The sequence below is a fragment of the Macaca nemestrina genome, chromosome 1 (assembly GCF_043159975.1).
Source record: "Macaca nemestrina isolate mMacNem1 chromosome 1, mMacNem.hap1, whole genome shotgun sequence".
Taxonomy (NCBI): Eukaryota; Metazoa; Chordata; class Mammalia; order Primates; family Cercopithecidae; genus Macaca; species Macaca nemestrina.
The window spans coordinates 55,699,578-55,717,891 of record NC_092125.1 but is presented as its reverse complement, the minus strand read 5'-3'; the positions used below and the strand labels follow the sequence as shown (position 1 = coordinate 55,717,891).

Here is an 18,314-nt window from a genome sequence, read left to right as displayed (position 1 = left end):
TCCCTTTGTGGGTAACCCGACCTTTCTCTCTGGCTGCCCTTAAGATTTTTTCCTTCATTTCAACTTTGGTGAATCTGGCAATTATGTGTCTTGGAGTTGCTCTTCTCGAGGAGTATCTTTGTGGTATTCTCTGTATTTCCTGAATTTGAATGTTGGCTTGCCCTACTAGGTTGGGGAAGTTCTCCTGGATGATATCCTGAAGAGTGTTTTCCAACTTGGTTCCATTTTCCCCCTCACTTTCAGGCACCCCAATCAGATGTAGATTTGGTCTTTTTACATAATCCCATACTTCTTGCAGGCTTTGTTCATTTCTTTTTCTTCTTTTTTCTTTTGGTTTCTCCTCTCGCTTCATTTCATTCATTTGATCCTCAATCGCTGATACTCTTTCTTCCAGTTGATCGATTCGGTTACTGAAGCTTGTGCATTTGTCACGTATTTCTCTTGTCATGGTTTTCATCTCTGTCATTTCGTTTATGACCTTCTCTGCATTAATTACTCTAGCCATCAATTCTTCCACTGTTTTTTCAAGATTTTTAGTTTCTTTGCACTGGGTACGTAATTCCTCCTTTAGCTCTGAGAAGTTTGATGGACTGAAGCCTCCTTCTGTCATCTCGTCAAAGTCATTCTCCGTCCAGCTTTGATCCGTTGCTGGCGATGAGCTGCGCTCCTTTGCAGGGGGAGATGCGCTCTTATTTTTTGAATTTCCAGCTTTTCTGCCCTACTTTTTCCCCATCTTTGTGGTTTTATCTGCCTCTGGTCTTTGATGATAGTGACGTACTGATGGGGTTTTGGTGTAGGTGTCCTTCCTGTTTGATAGTTTTCCTTCTAACTGTCAGGACCCTCAGCTGTAGGTCTGTTGGAGATTGCTTGAGGTCCACTCCAGACCCTGTTTGCCTGGGTGTCAGCAACAGAGGCTGCAGAAGATAGAATATTGCTGAACAGCGAGTGTACCTGTCTGATTCTTACTTTGGAAGCTCCCTCTCAGGGGTGTACTCCACCCTGTGAGGTGTGGGGTGTCAGACTGCCCCTAGTGGGGGATGTCTCCCAGTTGGCTACTCAGGGGTCAGGGACCCACTTGAGCAGGCAGTCTGTCCGTTCTCAGATCTCAACCTCCGTGTTGGGAGATCCACTGCTCTCTTCAAAGCTGTCAGACAGAGTCGTTTGCATCTGCAGAGGTTTCTGCTGCTTTTCCTGTTGTTGTTTAGCTGTGCCCTGTCCCCAGAGGTGGAGGCTACAGAGACAGGCAGGTTACCTTGAGCTGCTGTGAGCTCCACCCAGTTCCAGCTTCCCAGCGGCTTTGTTTACCTACTTAAGCCTCAGCAATGGCGGGCGCCCCTCCCCCAGCCTCGCTGCTGCCTTGCGGTTAGATCGCAGACTGCTGTGCTAGCAATGAGGGAGGCTCCGTGGGCGTGGGACCCTCCCGGCCAGGTGTGGGATATAATCTCCTGGTGTGCCCGTTTGCTTAAAGCGCAGTATTGGGGTGGGAGTTACCCGATTTTCCAGGTGTTGTGTGTCTCAGTTCCCCTGGCTGGGAAAAGGGATTCCCTTCCGCCTTGCACTTCCCAGGTGAGACAATGCCTCGCCCTGCTTCAGCTCTCGCTGTTCGGGCTGCAGCAGCTGACCAGCACCGATTGTCCGGCACTCCCTGGTGAGATGAACCCAGTACCTCAGTTGAAAATGCAGAAATCACCGGTCTTCTGTGTCTCTCGCGCTGGGAGTTGGAGACTGGAGCTGTTCCTATTCGGCCATCTTGCTCCGCCCCCGTTTTTCACTATTAAGTATAATGTTAACTGTGAGCTTTTCATATATGGCCTTAATTATTTTGAGGTAATCTCACCCTATTTGTAGTTTGTTGAGATTTTTTATTATGAAAAAGTGTTGAATTTTGTCAAATGCCTTTTCTGCATCTATAGAGAGATGAAGAAAGTGAAGAGTAAAGAGTTACTGAAATTTCTTGCTTGGAAGATTAGATAAATCGTGATGCTATTAATTAAGGGAAAGGAGAAATTTTTGAAGAAGATAATTAGATAAGTCATAGACATAATGTGTTTTATTTCTTCAAGCAGTCTGGTTAAAATATCAAAGTAACAGTTGTTACAAATGGAAAAAATATGCAGCTCTGAGGAGACACTGGAAGCATTGAAAATACTTAGAAAAACCTTACTTAATGCTGCCCCAAGCACTTTACTCTTGTAAATTCAACTAATTCTCACGGTAACACTATGAAGTAGGTATTAGTTATTATCTTATTTTATAGATGAGAAAGCTGAGGCACAGAGAGGCCATGTCACTTGCCCAAGGTTCCACAGCTTTTAAGTGGCACAACATTGATTTGAGTCAGTGCATTCTGGACTTTGTGTTCATGTTCTCAGCTATTTATACTATTCTGCTTCAGAAATAAAGACTCCCATTTACTAAGCATTTCAACATGTTAGACATTGTATTGAACATTATGTGTATTATATCAATTATCTAATCCTCAATACAGCTCTTTTATTTCACAGAATAGGAAATTGAAGCCAAGAGAGGAAAAGTTACATGAACGATTTTACACAGCTGTTAGGTCGTTCAACTGGATTCTGAATCTAGCATTCTGGCTGGGGAGCCCAAGCTTTTATCAGTTGTGTATAGCAGTGAGAGTAGATTCCCCTTGGAAAGGTAAGAGTGGAATACAGAGTCCAGAGGGAACACCAATATAAAGAAGGAGTTGCAAAGCAGCCTGAAAAGAAATGACAAAGATAGGAGGAGAACTACCCCCCGCCAAAAAAGAGAGAGACAGATATCTAGGAAGATACTTTTCAGTGGGAGGAAATTAGTCCAAAATCTTGGTTTTCTTAGATTAAGGAGCAGAGTACTTTCATCTTTGAATCCTAGTTTCATACATAGTACATTTCTTAATAAACACATGTTAAAGTCATTGAGCAAAGTGTCACACATTGTAGAAAAGTTAAATATGATAAAGAATGAAAAAAGGCTACTAAATGTAGAAACTAGAGATTACTAGTGGCAGCAGGCTGAGAAAACTCAATAGCAAAATGTGGTAGAGACTTGTTGAATGTATTATACTTTCAAGGAAATGTTGAGTGAAAGGAAGAACTATTTTACTTCTTTTTAGCTGATCTAAAGTTAAATCTAACTTCACAGAATTTACCTTAATCTGCTTTTATAAATAAGTCATTCCTGTTTTATTTTGTCCCGTATTTACGATGTATTTCCATAAAATGTAAGAATAGGTAGAAAGCGTGATATAATTTATTCAGGAGAATAATTTATTTTTAACTGAGAAAGCTTATTAAGGAATTTTATTTATAGTTTCTCCCTTATTGAGTAAAATCCTCTGTAAGAGACTTGGTAAATTGTGTTTTCACTTTAAAGTCTCTTGTGCCAACGCAGACTAGACTGGAGTGATCAAAACTCATTGCTATTTGGTGAGGGCTCTTTGATGGCTTTCTATTATGTAAAAACAACTGGTATTCTTATTTCAGTTTATCATAGAAAGCATTCTAGATGATAAGAACTAAGAACAAAATTGGCATCTTCACATAATCTCAGCAAGAGGCCAAAGATTACATCAGCAGGAAGTGTGAACTAAATTTTTATTCCAAGAGGTGGGTCTTCTATAATGGATAAGGTAGTATAAGTTTACAAAATATAAGCTCCCAATATTTCTATTTGGAATTTCAAGAAACACTCAATTAGAAAAAAAGCACTTAGGACTTCAGATTTTAAATTTTGGGGCTGGTCTGAGTGCAGTAGTTTTTACAGCGAATTGATCACTATCAGTTAACATTTCTTTGTTCCTTCTCTACTTCCACTACTTCATTTGACTAGCCTTAAAAAATGAATACATAAATAATGTTAATGGGCATGTGCATTTCTGTAGAAGAAAAATCTTGTGTAATTTAAGATAACCTAAAAATACGGAAAAGTATTAGGAGCTCCTAGAGTTTTGATTTTTTTTTAGTACACCTTGCTAACTAAATAAAACCTGAATATAATTTTATTTTACTTACTAAGTACTTAGTTCCTGCTTTAAGTTGAAGGAGTTACAAGAAATCTAACAAAGTTTTCTGAATAAAATTGCTAAAAGTATAACAACTGGCCCCAGTTTGTCTCCCATCCAAGCTACGTGTATCTGACCACCAGGTATAGATAGCTTTGTCTTATTTACAGATTCCCAATCCTGAGCTTAAGATGAAATAGTCTCTCAACGGTATATTTCTCTATTATTATTGACCTTGCTTAATCTCATCCTGCCTATGTTATTCTAGTATTATTTGTTCTGATATGACACTTGTTCTCAATATGACATATAATTTGCTTCAGTATTTTTTTTTTTTTGAGATGGAGTCTCGCACTGTCACCCAGGTTAAAGTGCAGTGGTGCGATCTCGGCTCACTGCAACCTCCCACCCCGGGTTCAAGTGATTCTCCTGCCTCAGCTTCCCGAGTAGCTGGGATTACAGGCGCCTACTGCCACACAAGCTAATTTTTTGTATTTTTAGTAGCGATGGGGTTTCACTATGTTGGCCAGGCTGGTCTCAAACTCCTGACCTCGTGATTCACTTGCCTGGGCTTCCCAAAGTGCTGGGATTACAGGCATGAGCCATCGTGCCTGGTCCAGATTTTAAATAAAATGCTTCAAATTTAATTACTTGGTGTTTTGCTCATCTGTGAGAAAGAATCAGTTTAAGCTCTTATTTATAAGTCTTACTTGAAAATATTTAAATATATGTTTTCACTATAAATCTGATATTCTTAGTAGTAACAAATAAGCCTAGATGTAAGTAGCATTCTTTTTGGCCCCAGGGTATAATTTCAAGGGAATAGAGCAATCTATGGCAGATAAGACTCACATTTGTTACGACATATTGTCTGATCTCCTACCATTCTTTCATACCTCATCCCTTTATTTTTTTATATACTAGATTGAACCTTGGTTCTGAAGTATTAATTGTATAATCTTAACTCTTCGTATAAATGGATAATATACACTGTATAAGGATCAAGTAGACATCAGATTTAGGCATCTGCTGACTATAGATTGCAATCTTGTTGAAAACAATGTAAAAAATGCATAGGGTTGGGGCATAATGGTTTGAAGTTTCCGGCTTTGTTTTCAAATCCTAACTCTATTATTTGATAGCTGTTTGACTTTGGACAAGCTACTTAGCCTCTCAGTCCCTCTATTTAATTTATTTTTTCACACATAAAAGGGAATGAAACATGGGTTGTTGTAAGGTTAAATGGGATAATGTATGCTAAGTGCTTAGGTCAGAACTTGGCACAGAGTGAGCATTTATTTTATCTTGTCTTTATTAGGAAGATAAAGCAAGCATGCAGACTCTTTTAAATCATATTACTTGAAATGTCTATCAGGGTAAATTGATTCTGATGGTGCTAAAATGGTGTCATTTTACATGAGTTCAGATTTTTTCTTAGCGTGAGTAGTGTGCCAGGCACTGATTAGGCCTAGGGCAACTCCAAAGTTGAAAACAGCCGCAAAAACTTTGGAGACATACTTGTTCCAACTGACCTTTCCAGTGGTAACAACTAGAGCTTTCTGGTTCAACACTAAGTCCATTGATCCGGTTGCTAACTAATCAACCACATATTGTGATTATAAAATCAAAAGTGGTTGAACACATTAAAACCTATATCTTGATACAAGTGATTAGGAAAATAAAGATATGTGTTTTCATCCTTGTAAGAGAAAATTTAGTGATTTCATACTTGAGAATATTATAATAAAGTTGCTTATTGATGGGAGTATAAAAATATGAAGAAGGATATTTATCTTTCATAACATTGGAGAATACAGTAGTATATCTCTTATTGCTTTTATATATTTTAATCAGTGCCAGTCCCAGGCCAGGTTCTCTCTGTGGAGCACCAGAAATTTTATCTAGCTACCTCTTGGATGTCTCCATTTTTACTCCTCTGTATATCTCAGTTTTGTGACTGTTTCTGCATTCTTGCTGCAGCTATCTTATTTCAGGCCAGCACCATACACTTCATTTACCATAAAAGCCTTATATCTGATCCCTCAGCATTTAATCTTGCCCCTTTTCAGCCTTCTCACACTATAGACAGAGTGATCTTGCTAAAATTGAAGTCCAATCATACCCTTCCTTGCTTTAAACCCTTCAAATTGCCCTTATTTCTTTTACGGTAGCCATATGATTTATTGTTCAAACTAAGATATTTATTAATTTATTTTTGAGCTATAATTTATATGAGGTGAAATGCAGATCTTAAATATACAATGAGATTAGTTTTGACATATGCATATAACTGTGTAACCCATATTCTTTTCAAGATACCAAATATTAATCTATCACTCCAGGAAGTTCCCTCCTGCTGCTTCCTGGTTAATCTATTTAATATCCACTCTGATTCCTCATTCCACTCCTCCCCCTACCCCAGACGACCACTCGCTGATTTCCACTACTGTAAATTTTAACTCAGATACTTTTGAAAGTAAAAGAGAATGCTACTGATAATTATAATGAGAAGATATATGGAAAGTGTTGCCAGGAGGAATGGTTTCCTTACCCTTTGTATTAAGTCCAAAATTTTTAATTGGCCTAAAGGCCTTATATAATCAGTCCCCTGGTTATTTCTCAGTCCAGTTTGTCTTATTACTATCTCAACATTTGTACTTCCTTTTCAACTCCAGACCTTTCTTTGCACATGTTTTCCTATGATGGGAGGACCACTCCTACATCCCTCCACCACTCTTTCCTCATGCTATATAGCCTGGCCAACTTCTTATTCACTCTTTATTTCTCTATTTACATATGATTTCTTCCTTTGGGACTTTTCTCCTAGACATGCCACAATTTGGTTTATATGTCTGTCTTCAAGAGTCCCTACTGTTTTTCAGTTTTCCTACCAATGCTCTTATTACTCTATATTGTTATTAGCTGTGATTGCTATTCTAATGTATTAAATATTTGCAAAGTGAATATACATAAAAATTAGTTATTTATATAATTTTACATTGAGTTTGTAAATATGAGTTGTACTAACTAGACTTTATACTTTTTAAGTAGTCTTCATTAAATAATCTGTTTTTAAAAATTGTGTAATTATAATTTACTTCTTCCAGACAAAGCTTCCAAGTAACTGAATGAATAATCAGTTATGATTTTTCCAAACTTTTCAAATACACCATGAATCTCATTTCTACTGGGTGATCTTATAGACTTGCAGGACATTCAAGGCTTAAATAAATAATTAATAATATGCCACTGATGCCAGAATATAAGAACTAGCTAAAGGTATATTTTCAGACACTTGAAAATGTAGGGTCCCTGATTTATTCTTGAAAATGAAAGGCCTTATTGTTTCTTGAAGCAGCTAGATAAACCACAAGAGTCCTATCTGGTTTATCACAGGATTTACTATTTTGGGAAAACAAGCAGTTTAGGGATAGTTCTGAACTAGGTTCCAGGCAGGACCCCCCCTCCAAAAAAAAAAAAACCAACAAAACAAAAACAAGATTAATTATAATTTATTCCTCTGGAACATATTTTATCATTATGTTCCATCTGTTGCACAAAAATCAGTTTTCTAATATATGGCCTGGGCAGTTAATGGAGAATATTTGCGTGAATATGATGATAGAAAGATAGTATGAACATAGACTACGTGTGAAGACTGAGAGAAATAATATGCATCAATGGTTTGGTGTCTACAAGACTGAGGAGAAATGTAAAATAGAGACTGACAAAGAACAAAGAAAGATTGCTTCAAAAGTCAAATAAAAACCAAAATTCTGTAATACAAGGCAATGATAAGAAAAAGGTGATTAATCTTTATTATTGGATTGTTGAATAAGTACATTAATAAAAGAAGTTGATCAGTATGTCCCCCTTAAATTGAAAATATCTGTTGATATAACTCTGAAGGTGTTTTTAATTTGAACAAAAACAGCCAATATAGTAGTCCAAAGTAAGCTTTTTGTATGTGATGAAATCATCAGATACGTACACTGGATAACTTTGCAATGTTAACAGTGTTTGCTTCTATTGTGTTTGGTTAAATAGAAGTATTTGCATATATTCAAATATATATTTGTACATACATCTGTATCCACATCCATACCTACTTACAAAATACATGAAAAATCTTCAAAAGAGCAGATAAGTTATTCAGTATAATGCTTTTCATCATGTCATATCTCAGTATGTTAAAGTTTTGGCAACAGGCATTGGACACAGGACCTTTAATATTGTACTGTACTTAGTAAATACTTGTTAAATATATATGAATTTAAATTCATATAACAAGAGTTATTAGAACAAATAGCTAACTAATAAAAGAGCTAATAGTTGTTGGGGGGATTAATGTGCTTGATATTATCCTAATCATTTTGTATGGATTTTTATTTTATTTTCACTTAATCCTTATATAAATTCCTCAAATAAATCCTTGTGTGATTTAATGAGATAGACACTAATTTTTGCCCATTTCCTAGATGAGGAAACTGGAGCACATAACTAGTACTTTGCAGAAGCAGAATTTGAATGAGTTAATTACGTCATGCACTTGGTTACTTTGATATGCTGCCTAATGTGTGGGTGCTTGTGTACTTGTGAATATGCATCTATTTTCTTTTTTAAATCTAAGAATATAATTTTATTTTCAATAAAACACATACTTTAAAATGTACATATTTATTGGGTTGCACACATCTGTTTTCTAATGATCTAAAGTCTCCCTAGTTTTGAAAATTAGGAATTGTATTTCGTTTACTCTCGATAGCACATAGCTGTGGGTTGGAGTCATGGTAAGTGATCATCAGTCAACTGCTGTAAAACTTGTTTCTTTCTAAAACTTGAAGCATTTTCCTACTTATCTTAAGTCTACTTATCTTGATTTAAATGATTACTTGATATTCATCTAAAAATACATTAGTATCTAGAAATGTAAGCAAATATTATGGGCAGTGTTCTATTTTATGATCTATTTCCCTTGATCTAGAAAATATTACTAGTTAGTATAGGAGTGAATGAAGCAGAGATATATTTAGTCTGAAGAAGGTGAGAGGTTATATGGTTATCAGGGAAAAAGAGTGGTAGTCTTCCCAAATGTCTTTTTCTTAGATAGAGCTGGGTAATTTATATTCAAATCTCTGCTTAAAAGCTAGTGTTAACTTGGGGACAAAATTTTTTTAAGAGAGAGGATCCCTGTCACCTAGGCTGAAGTGAAGTAGTGTGTTCACCTCCAGGGCTCAAGCAATCCTTTCACCTCAGCCTCCTGAGTAGCTGGGACTACAGGTGCATGCCACCATGCCTGGCTAATTTTTGTATATTTTTTAGAAACAGGGTTTCACCATGTTGCCCAGGTTGGTCTTGAACTCCTTGGCTCAAGCAATCCGCCTGCCTTAGCCTCCCAAAGTGCTGGGATTACAGGTGTGAGCCACCATGCCTGGCTGGGGCATAACTTTGAAGACAGTTTTTAATAGAATTTTTGAAAAAAATAAAAACCCTCTGGAAATCCATATTCTTATATATACACTTTGATTTTTTAAAATGCTTCTCTTTTCTTAACCTATGAGAATAAATGTGTTTTGCTTTTTATTTGCTAAGCACACCACTTGTCTTGTTGTAAATATAGGTAATATATATAAACATATACATACACAAAATACATACATATTTTGTGTATGTATATGTTTATATATATTACCTATATTTATATATTTATTTATATATTATATATATATAAATATATATTTTATATTTATATATTAAATATTATATATTTATATAATACATGTAAGTATATAAATACATGGAATGTGTGTGTGTGTATATATGTATGTATGTATATATATAATCCTGTTGGTTTGGGATCCCCATGGATACCAAAATTCCGCAGATGCTTAAGTCCTTTATATAAAATAGGACTTTTACATGTAACTATGCACATCCTCCCATATATTTTAGATAATCTCTAGATTTCTTGTACTATCTAATACAGTGTAAATGTTCTATTAATAGTTATAGTATATTGGTTTTTTATTTGTATTTTTTTCAAATATTTTTAATCCATAGTTGGTTGAATCTGCAGATGCATAATCTTCTGATTTTTTTTTTGGTAATGTCACTCTACACTACTTCCAATCTAGTCTTTTCATTGACATTAGATCAAACTAAAGTGATTGCATAGGTTTCATCACCTAAGACTTATGCACATAGAACTGAAATTTCTGAAATTTATATTTTATAGCACAGTTCTTTTTATAGCAAATGTATTTGCTTCATGGCAGTTATTTTAATATTCTAATGATATAAATTTATTTTAAATTCTCGATAGTGAAAAATAACTTGATCAGATTTAATAACCTAAGTAGTTTTAGTGTTGGAATTCACAGAGCACTTTCCCTAATTTAAGGAGGCGGGGTAGAAGAGGGATTTATTCCTAATGAAAACACTACATAAAAGTAAAATCCAAGAGAAAAATTCCACATTGGGCATAATTGTCCTGACAGTTCCTTTTTGGCCCTAAGTTTAAAAATATATTCCCCAAGGGACATGGATGAAGCTGGAAACCATCATCCTCAGAAAACTTAATACAGGAATAGAAAACCAAACACCGCATATTCTCACTCATAAGTGGGAGTAAAACACTTCTTAAAAAAATAAAAGATGATAGATAGGCTATCTCTGTAATTTGACAAATTAATATAATTCTCCCTATAAAATATGTCTTGATTTAATCACCCTGTTAATATAACTTTGTTTCCCTTGAAAATTTAAAATATCTGACAGTGTCCCTGAGAGTTTGCTGTGGTGCCCTGGAACATCTAAGTGCTGTTTGGGAATCTCAGTTATTACTCTCTTGTGTAAAGTATAAATAAATTGAATGAATGTGTATTATTAGGTAATTCTCACTTATTTGGGGGATAATATTCAAAATTAAGTAATCATCTTTTTAGAAATTCATGGCCTTTGTGAAAAATTAGATTAAATTAGACAAGTAGCCCATTTAGTTGTAGCAAAATGATTCTGAAAGTGTTATTCATATGAAATAAAATTACAGATAGTTTAAAATTGTCCTTATATGATGTTGTGTAATATTTTTAATGAGAACTTTAGTATAAATGTAATTATTATTTGATTAATATCGTTATGAGGATTCTTAAGAAATAAAATATAATACTTCACTTATATTTCTCTATAATTACATGTGTCATGGTTATCGGGAGATGAATGGGTTGAATTCTGACTTTTACTCTAACTGGTCTAAGGCTAAACTGAGCATAGGTAACCATTTCCCTTGCCAGGGATTAGTTTAGGAGTGACTTATGACTGTGGCTAATTAAATGCAATGGGAAAGTCAGGGATCAGACTTCTGGGAAAGGTTTCCTCACTGATAAAAAGACTGACAGAAAGGGAAGCTTCTTTCACTGAACACTGCTGTATCTTCATGGGATCTGCTGAACTCTGGAAGCTCATTTTGTGATCATGAGTAGAGATAGCTGAGGAAAAAACCAACAAATTTAGTCCAGCAGGGCAGGAGGGAAGACTTCTGTGTCCATGAGGTAGAGGTTGAATTAAACAGTCTCTGAACAAGTCAACCATATCACTTCTTGCTATGAGAGTATAACTTTTCCTTATATACATTAAGCACCCTTAACTGATACAGTTACTCTTACTCCTTAATTATTGGTGCTATTCAAACTGAAGTTAAGGACTCAGGACCCTTGTGGGTTTCATGTAGGCCTTCAAATTTGTGTTTTGAAAAACACTCCCAAGTGATTCTAAAACCCCTTCATCTTCTTTCTAATCCTTTCCACCTCCATTGAGAACATCTGGAGCAAGATAGTTATGAAATTGAATGAAAGGACTTGGTGAGTGATTAATTATATGTGGGGGTCAGGGAAAAGGAGGGGTCATGGTAACTACCGTGTTTCTGATTTGGGTAACTGTGTAGATGGTGCTGCCAGTTCAGGTGATAAGGACCATTACTAAAAGAACAACTTCAGTTTTGTACATTCTTCATTAGAGGTGTCTGGGAACATTTAGAAAGTGATACCAGAAAGTAGTTAGAGCCATAATCCTGGAGAAATATCTAAACTACAAGACTAAGAGATTTAGTAGGTATAGTTGAAACTATGGGTGTAGATGAGATTGCTTACAGGTATATCTTATTGAGCAGGGAAGAGAAGAAACTATGAATTTCAGAGAACACTAGTATTTCAGTGTACAGTGGAGGACAAAGTAGTTGAGAAGGAGGAAAAACAATTAGTGATATCAACAGTGACACATCTCATTTTATCTTAGATTTTTCTCAGATAAGTTCAAAGACCTTTGTTCTAAGAACAAATTCTAAGAACTTTGATCAAGATGTAAACTTTAGTGTTTTTTCTTTTTAAGTAAATTCTTAAATGCTTGTTTTCCTTTTCAGTTGATCAATTTATGGTGCTAAATGGTAACCTGATGGGATAAATAATTAATATGCCACTCTAACCCTAGCAATTGGCTGTCTTCTCTCTTATAAGATGAATTTTATTGTAATGCTTATTACTAGAGATATACTGGTATGGAGCCCAAAACCCCCCAAAATATAAATTTTCATCAGTCCTTGTTTCCAGTCATTAATATGATAATGAAAGTGCTGTTTTAGGACATACACAGAAATATGTATTATTACCTCTTTCATTTTGCTGTTCATAATTTTGTATTCTATTCCATCCATTCTTTTTGTTATTCCTATTTTTATCATTTGACATATGTTAGCCAATATACTCTTGGCATAAAAATAAAACATTTTGGTGAGTTAGTAGGATTCTGAAACCCAAATAATTTTTCTTGGCTAAGGAATATTCTTTAAATGCAAAAGTCTGTAGAAAAGGAAAAATTGATAACTTCTGGAGAGTATTGTCTTAAACCTTTCACATAATCTGTGGATGCTAACCTAGAATTTTGTGTGTGCATGTGTGTGTGTTTGTATATGTGTCATATTAAAAACACTGTGTAGTGAAAATACCAGCTTTAATACACTCTTTTGTAATAAATGTGGAAGTATAATTTTCAATTAATATTACTGCTAAGAGAATTCCTAAAAGCTATTTGCATGTGTTTTATGCCTCCCTCCAAGTCTCTCTCTCTTTTTTTACACTTCAGTTTCAATAGCACCTGTAATTAAGGAAGAAAACCAAGGCCTAGGAGCTAGGTAGGACTTCCAACTATTGATCTGTGTAAACCCAGTTTATGCTGTCAGGGGAGAAACAGTCAACTGCTGAGCTGCTTTGTCACTGACATAAGCTGAGAGAGGATTTTTTTTTTTTTTGTCTATACTGTTTATACACTAGTCTATAGACCTGCTGGCTGGTTGAATTTTAAAGAGTGCGGAGGTTTAAAGACTTGTCCCCTGAGGGATGCTTCTGCCAGTTGGGAAGCGAGCTGAGGCTGTTTCGCAGAAGTGTGTGCATGTGTGTTGCTTGTGGAGGAAGGGAGGGGGAGGGTGTGAAAGATTGAGCAACTAACTGGGAAGCATTCTTCTTAATTTGAGTCTTAAAATTGATGTGAAATATATTACTAATTTGTGTATTTAGAGGCAGGTATTGAATTTTGAATATTTGTTCTTTATTGTTACAGAAATTATGTGGACAATTTTATAGGAGGAGGTCCGAATAGTGTTCACATGTATAGTAAAAATAGTGAATAGTTTCACTTTATGAAGTACAAGATAAGGATTAAGCAATGGTCAAATGAAAATGAACTGGTCTCATTTGCAATGAACTGTTTTTCAGTTTACAGAATTTAACTTACTGCAAGTTTAGTGACTTTTTAAACTACATTTAACAAAATATTGTCAGTGGTGAAACAGCTTTTGCTTAATGTGGAATCTGTGCTCATACTTTTAAAAGCACGTGATTATAAGCAATCCAGGGTACCCTGCCCTAGGAATAGATGATTTTTTTTTTACAAGATGCTTTTCTTTCTGCTTATGTGCATTAAGGTACTTGAAGCTCTCTTAGGTATTGATGTTGAAATTTTATAACGTTTTATTTTTAGTTGACACTTTATTGTAGTCTACCTTTTTAAAAGAATGCAAGAAATTCCACTTTAAAACACTCAATGCTATATTTATGTATAGGAGTAAAATATTCAGATACCGATGACTTCTGTAGACCTTAGTTTTAGTGGCAAAGAAGTGGTAGCGAAACTATTGTTCAGTGAGGATGAATGCTGCCTTAAGATATTTACTCTTTTTTCTTTTCAATAGGAAACACCCTTATAAAACTCTTTGTCTTGTAAAATTGCCTGACTTCGAAGTTGTATGATGTTGTCTTCAAGTTTAAAGTTTAACTTTTGAATCAGACTTAATTTTAAGTATTTTTCAAATAAAATAGATTTTTAAGACTTTGTTTGCCAAGTAACTGATAATTATTTGTATTTTATTGTAGTTGTTAATGTGTATGGTTTCTAAAAGATTTTAAAATTATTTTTAATGACTTAAATAACTGAAGGTTTCAAAATCATTCAGATTATTTTCTGTGTTTTATTAAAGCATTGATTTTCATATTAGGCAATTCTTAAATGAAAGTGCACAGAATAGAAGCTATGTTTTTGAAAGCTTGTTTTTAGATACACATTTCTTTAAGAGTGTTAAGATAAAACAATACCAAGAATTGAATCATGTAAATGTTTCTTTGGCTGTAGAAAGTCTCTCTCTCTCTCTCTTTTTTTTTTTTTAACTGTTTGACTATGGGACATGTAGAGTTGTTATACCTCTCAGTAATTCATTCTGCTGCCAACTTCATTCCCTTTTCTCTGCCTGCATTTTAATTGAAACAACATTTATATTTTTGAGCCAGGATCTGTCAGAAGTCCCTATGGCTAGACTGTGGTACAAGTAGCAGCAGACGTAGCTTACCCATATGGTGCGGTGCTTCTTGTAAAATCCATATGGCCTTGTTGAAGGGAATCCCAGCGGGGATGTGAAGGGTGTTAATACCCTTCAGGCCAGGCCTTTCCCCCCTGGGGTTTCTGTGGCATTGTCAGTGCAATCTGCCAAAGCACAAACTTAATTCCTTTTTAATAATCAATTATTTTAGTCTAGGAACCTGTGCTATTTTTCTTAAGGACAAAGAAAGCAACTTTTTTCCTAGAAAATGTCTCTTAAGTTTTAACTGCATCTTAAAAAATATTCTAAAACATTTCTCTTTTTTGAAATTTCCATTTGTAGGAAATACTACAGAGTGTGCCAAAGTTCTGTTTTCCCTTTGACGTTGAAAGGTACAGTATAAGTATCATTTAAAATAAATGTAGCTTATTTTAGTACATACTTAAAAATGATTACATATGCTTTTTTATAAAATAAAATGTCCCGTCTCTTTACTGCTTCTCACAAAAAGGCTACTAGAGATTGAAAAGAGGTTGAAAATTAATATTTGGAAGACGAAGCCTTTTAAATCACATCTTTTATTTTCTCTACTATGACCAGTTAAGACAAGCCTGAAAACACTATTGCCAATAGGTTCTATTTTTTCCCTTTATTCTCTCTTTTTCAGGTAGAAATTGTGAGCACTAGTGGAAAAAAATATTAATATGACCTTGATCAGAGTTTTAGAATTATGTCTTGATATATATGTTTCCTGGTTCCTATCTCACTTCATCCTCATTGAAAAGACCATCTGTGTCATGCTGTAAAACTCATGGCTACTTGTCTCTCAATAATAGCTTTATAGAAGTAGTGTAATATTATGGAAAGCTATAGGGAAACTTATAGTTTTGCAAATCTTATTTTTATATTTAACTGAACAAATATTGAATGATGAAATTGCATACAGTTGAAATTTCATGGAACATACAGCCCTGTGAGCATAACAACAGATCATTTATTGTTTTTCATGTGATTTTTTAAATACTCTTATTATCAGTTTTCTTAAGAGGGTGATATGAAGGGTTTTTGAAAGAATATTTATTTTAAGAAAATACTTTGCTATAGTAAATATTAGTGAGACTTTATGATTTTACTGTATTAAAGATAAAGCCTTCTGAATGATGGACTAATCAGTACTAATAAGCACTGTTGATGAATGATACTCCTTGTTTTACCTTATCTGAGGAATCATTGCCCTACCCCCAACAAAAAAAGTTACAAGTTTCATATTAATAGTAAGGAAGATTTAGGATCCAGCTACGAAAAGCATATTATGAACCTTGGACACTAGAGGTCACATTTGTAACTGGAGGGTTTTTTGTTTTTTGTTTATTTTTTTTGAGTTTATTAAAGTGTAAGAAAAACCTGTCTCCTTAAAAGTGTATTTGTTAAATGTTCAGCATTTGAAATGCAACATTTCCTGACAAAACTGTTTGTAGCATTGATACTGGCAGTAATTTATTTCCTTCTGTACAATAGCTGTGGCTATTTCAAAACCAAAGTGTAGGTGTCATGGATATTTTATTTTGGGACAAGGAAGCGCAAGTTCAGTTATGGTTATCTAATGGCAAGATTACAGCCAGTACTAGGAAATATATTCATATATTTTAAGTAGAAATGAAGATTCAATGTAACGTTTTATATTGCCCCTTATACCAAAGTGTGACACATATTATGGTAGTATGATACTTCAAAGTTGACTAAAATTCTTTACAGCTTAGCTGGTAAGCCTTTTTTATTTGGTAGAAATTATATTCTTATTTTATACTTGGAAATTTATTTCTCAGTGTATTGATAGCTATACAAGAGAATTCTAGGAAAAAATATACCAAGGGTATTTTTGTAGGATACTTTATTGGGTGAGAATGTCAACAGGAGAAGCAATTAAATAGAGTTGGTGGTGGCTACCATTAGATTCTAAAGCGACATGATTTGCTATCTAAGCAATTTTAGAATAATTAGGAAAAGTGGCTAGAGTTGAAGAAAAGGACTTAGTCATCACTTCTAGCTTCTTCTACAGTTTCAGTAATAATATTTTGATAATTTATGAAATATGAGCAGTTTTAGTCTCATGAACATTTATGGTAGACTACCTTATGATTTCCTAGTGAGAGATTAATATATGCAGAACTGTTCAGTCTATGAGGTATTACAACTTATTTTGGTGTTTATATATTTCACACTTGCTTTAGTTTCAGAACATAGTTCTGGCTTCAAGAACCAGCTGATTAGAAAGATGAAACCAATGTCACATATGAATATACTCTTGCTTTTTTCTTGAAGAAAATTGTCAAACAAGATATAATATTTCATAATGTTACTATATTTTAGGGTGTCTCAGAATCAAGTTGGACAGCACTTTACCTTTGTACTGACAGACATTGAAAGTAAACAGAGATTTGGATTCTGCAGACTCACGTCAGGAGGCACAATTTGTTTATGCATCCTTAGGTGAGTATTTGTAGTAAAAAAAAAATTGGATGCAAAATAGGTAACTGTATCTCTCTTTTGTACTTTTTTGTGCTTGGGATGAAGAAAAACTTGTTTTCTTTAAAAGCAAGTTGAAAAATAATTTTTCCTGACTTTCTGTATACAGAATCAGTTAAGTTTAAAGATTTACCATTATCATAGTGTAACTTTCCTTGAAAGAATCGATTTTTTAAAGATTAATTTTTTGTAGAATTATTTTTGAAAACTAAATATAAAAAGATGGATTCAAATAATATAGGAGTTTCACCTATTAAATGAAATACAAAAAGATAAGTTAATATATGCCCTTTTCTGTCACTGAACCTGAACTTGGATTTTTAAAAGTGAACTGCGGCTTTAAGACAGAGGTTGCAAACTGATGAACCTGGTAGAAGCGTTTAGAGGTTTTCATTTGGCTACTGGGTGTTTTAAAAATTTTAAAGGACATTAACCTTACGAATTTTAGGAAGTTTTGTATATCGTTCATATTTCACATTCCTTTTGAAAAGTGAGGATATCTACTAATTCTGCCATGGCAACAATAAACTGGAACTGAATAGCAGATTTTTAGTTGTGTCATGGGCTTGCTAGTTTCCACAGGTCCTATCTGTCCTGTCTAATTGCCTACATTATCTGCCTTCATTCAGTAGGTAGTTGAGAGTATGTGTCCTGCCTGTGGACTTGGGATCTGAGTTGCTGACTGTTAGGAAGAAAGGGATCTAAAGGTCAGCATCCTTGCAATATGTCCTGATGAATCAGAAATCCAGATGTAGTCTATAAAAATAGGACATTATACTATTATTATAATATGGATATTGGTCAAGCTAGATTTCTTAGAAATGCTCATAGGAAAAGAAATAACAATTTATGAAATAATATATTACTAAGAAAACTTTGTTATAAAATCAGTCTTTCTGTTCATTTGCTATTAATATTTAGCTA

At 34.4% G+C, this 18,314-nt stretch overlaps 1 protein-coding gene across 12 annotated transcripts in view; it reads left to right on the top strand.

Annotated features, from left to right (window-relative positions):
• Window positions 1–18,314, top strand: part of LOC105484665 (DENN domain containing 1B) — a 321,512-nt gene that overhangs the window by 89,551 nt on the left and 213,647 nt on the right. For all 12 annotated transcript variants that reach the window (XR_011612370.1, XR_011612369.1, XR_989127.3 and 9 more), the window contains 2 exons: window positions 15,207–15,256; window positions 17,235–17,354. Coding sequence is in view for 8 of the 12 variants with exons in the window: in XM_011746499.3 (XP_011744801.2) it covers window positions 15,207–15,256; window positions 17,235–17,354 (170 nt within the window). In the remaining 4 variants the exon portion in view is untranslated. The remainder of the gene's footprint in view (window positions 1–15,206; window positions 15,257–17,234; window positions 17,355–18,314) is intronic.